The 3424-nt window shown below is 39.8% G+C and overlaps 1 protein-coding gene across 1 annotated transcript; it reads left to right on the top strand.

Moving 5' to 3' along the window:
• The first annotated feature begins 867 nt into the window (after positions 1-867).
• Positions 868-2216, top strand: CYBJADRAFT_165906 (uncharacterized protein). Its single transcript, XM_020214268.1, has 9 exons — positions 868-961; positions 983-997; positions 1019-1060; positions 1124-1144; positions 1181-1304; positions 1329-1395; positions 1534-1558; positions 1787-1930; positions 1961-2216. The coding sequence occupies exons 1-9, from the start codon at positions 886-888 to the stop codon at positions 2101-2103; spliced, it is 657 nt and encodes a 218-aa protein (XP_020072192.1). The 5' UTR covers positions 868-885; the 3' UTR covers positions 2104-2216.
• The last annotated feature ends 1208 nt before the right edge of the window (positions 2217-3424 follow it).

Here is a 3424-nt window from a genome sequence, read left to right as displayed (position 1 = left end):
AGGCATAAAGGAAGGCGAAGACACGAGTGTGTATTCCGAGAACGATTTACCTATCGCTCGTTACTTCGACAGAACTTTGTACATGTGAGAGATATCCGAATAATATATAGTCAAGGGTCTATACTGCCCTTATAATGGGATGAAGTTAGATTACACATAGAAGAGAAGGAATGGTAGTCACGAATGAAGCGGAGCGTGTCCAGTACAGTCAATTGGGGGATATTTCTTTACACACGTTAAAGCACTCACACTAAGGAGTGACGTAGAGACGAGGAGATCAAATTATTCCACATTGACTATGCCCGTGCCCATCATGGCTTTGTTGAAATATGTGCCTATTACTAAACGCCTGGGTGTGTTTTCCGTTATGTGTGTGTAGGGGGGAATTAACATGGAAATCAATGCAAATCGGACATCAATATATAACTTGAAGAAGAAGTTTTGCCGTAGTGTATCAACCTGATCTGTTCCAAGAGATTTCCCTGTTCATTTGTTTTCTACGAAGAGTACTGAAAATGACGTGCGTTGCCATCTGAGCTTCCCATCTTGTTACAGTTGGCCATATTTGATTCTGCCTAATTTCTACAAGGAAACCGCGTGCTTGGAGTTTACCTGCTATAAATGAAAGACCAAAATTGAAAATGTTGCCTTGCGTCTGGCCTGCACGCTGATGCCGGCGGTTTTCGCAAAACGCACGAGCTCCTGCAAGAGCTTTCCAATTTTTGGAAAGCTCTTTGCGTCTTTTGTTTCTCTTTTGTGCCTCGCTGCTCTGGATATCATGTACAAAAGAAATCAGAAGGAGTGGAAAAAAGGGCTCTCTTCAAAAATTTACACGTCTGATCCCACTTTCGATACTACTAGTAGTAAACGTCAAGTATAATCAAGATGCGTCAACATCCACCTATTGGGATGTATAATGGGGTTTTCTATGGTGTCCGACTATATGGGGTGATGGTTGGAAGTGCTAGGTCTGAATGTTGAGGCTCAGAGTTTAACGGTTAGTCCATGGCCGTTCCAGAGGCTTCATCACCAAGAGACGCACTACTTGTTTTGCATCAAGGTGTCACTACTCCTCTAAGGATTGAGCATATCTATATGACATAACAAAGTTCTTCTGACTTAGCGGATACCTCGATCACTAATAGTGATAGAAAACCTTATCTCAAACTTAGGCAGGAAGAACAAAAAGAGGCCGTACAAGAACTATTGGGTATTCATGTTGACTTTCTCGTCGGTAATGAACTATCTAGAGCATGGACAACAGTTAGGAGTGCTACTGGAATACCAGTTGCCAGGCTTAACAAGTTGAAGAACCAAGCTTACGGCAGAGGTGGGAGAGTTCATGAGAGAATGCAGACTGCTAAACGCACAAAAACAGGTTCAACGACAGCTACCGTGTGATGATGATGAAGAGATTTATGTTCAGTTTTACTACGACTGTCGTATTTCGACCATAGCCTGCAAACATAAGGTTCGACTTCTCAAAATTTTGAGCCAATGCCGCAACGATGAATTTCACTTGTATCATGCTAGAAGAAATCAATACATGAGAGAACAGGTGATCGGAAGCCTTTCTGAATTGAACGCTCTACCAGAGTTAGATGCAGATGTTGTTCTTTTCAGAGTCTTGAGCAAACTCTTTGACTGTGATGATATCGGCCTGAACGGTGACAGGGAGTTGAAACGACTTCTGGAAGAAAAGAGAAAGAAGTATAAGAAGACTATGTTTGACCTTCTCTACCGACAGAAAAAGCAAGACCTTAAAAAGGAAATAATGATGCGTGAGAATTCAATCAAGGAGAAAAAAAATATAAAGCTACTCTTGTCGAAGCCATCAATGAAAATCTTGCCTTTATGTCTAACACGGTATTAAGAGATAGCGTCGCTGAAACTATGCGTCTGATTGCGGGACAAGAAGCAAAGGCTGAAAGTCTGAAGAAAAGCGTGATGCAAATATTAGAGTCAGAGGAAGATATAGATTCTTTTGAAGAGTCTGTATCTGAAGAATCCGATATCCCAGATGATGAGTTTGACCATGACGAATCAGAGAACCATGATTCTGAGGGGAATGTGTCTAGAGAGAGTTCTGCAGAAGAGAAGTGAATCAATACAGAAGGTCATTACTAGATCACAACTTTTTTGGATCTGTTTAAATATATATCTTTAGTATTTTAGTATTCCTTATTGGTCATAAAGAACACCTTGAATGTTTCAACCACGCATGGCATAATTGTAGTTGAGGTTTTACTTCAAATTGATATACTCCTCTAATGTAAGCCTTGGTCTGACTTCAAAATAACGGGAAGTTTGGTTGTGTGGAACGAGATTCTGACAATTTATAAGAAAACAGCTAATAGAGCAAATTTGGTTCACCCTTCCTCTCACTAATGCTTTGCCATAAGTATACTGATTCCGCTATTGTACAGGGATAAGAGTCACTGATCATTCATTGCAAATTCTCAGTTTGCTTAATCTTTTGTTTGATGATATAGAGTCTTTTTTTTTACCAATACTGTATTTGTTAGAGTTGTTTTGAATAGAACGAAGAACCTGTGGCTTTAAAGCATGATGATAGTAGGCTTTGCCCCCCCAAAAACGTGAAAATGGCTTCTCTCTGGAGAGGTTGATCCGTCCCATGACGTGTCTGCTAAAGCCTTCTCCAGTTTCTCGTCTGTGTTTTCAAGAGAGTAATGTTGATGATCATTCACTGAGCTGAAGTTGTTGTTGTGACTTTTTGGTTAACCACAGATGCATCAGCGTGCTTTTTTTGTTTACATTTTTTGAAAGACAAAAGAATCTCTAGTTTTCTGCACAAAAAAATTGGAATCTGCAAACTTCTGCAGAATTTGGCTAATTTTCGCTAATTTGCGTTATCTTTTTTTTGAAAATTACTTAATACGGCCTTTTTGCGGAAAAAAGCGAGTTTTCCAATTCTGCAAGTTGCCAGTGGACCCTAAATAGCTTCCTGGGAGTTTGCGACCCACACATCGACATGCATGAGAAAACGTAAGTCAAAAATTTCAGATTTAGACAATGTACAAATCTTTTGTTGTAACATTTCCTATATTGCAAGTTGTCAGTGAATATGAAGGCAATTGTGACATAATTAAGGATGCTTTGAGTTTATTTTCGATAATTGTGGAGTCTGAAGTGTGAAGTGTGCATTGTTGTGTTAACAATAGTTGTGTTTGGGTAGGGGATACGGTTAATGTAACTGCCAATGCTGCCTTATTTCACGATCCAAATTCACACGAGAGGTTAGTCCCTGGGATCATTTTAAGCCGAGTTGAGTAAGGCAAGAGAGGGGACTTATCTTCATATCGGATCAGAGACATTATAAGAAGGCATTTCGTTGTATTCCGCTTTTTTCATTTCAGGTGTATTCAACTATACGCGTGTTGGTGCCAATACCCCTTCCTGTTTT

This window comes from Cyberlindnera jadinii, assembly GCF_001661405.1.
Source record: "Cyberlindnera jadinii NRRL Y-1542 unplaced genomic scaffold CYBJAscaffold_2, whole genome shotgun sequence".
NCBI classification, from domain to species: Eukaryota; Fungi; Ascomycota; class Saccharomycetes; order Phaffomycetales; family Wickerhamomycetaceae; genus Williopsis; species Williopsis jadinii.
The sequence above is the reverse complement of the archived record's forward strand: the minus strand, read 5'-3'. Positions and strand labels throughout refer to the sequence as shown.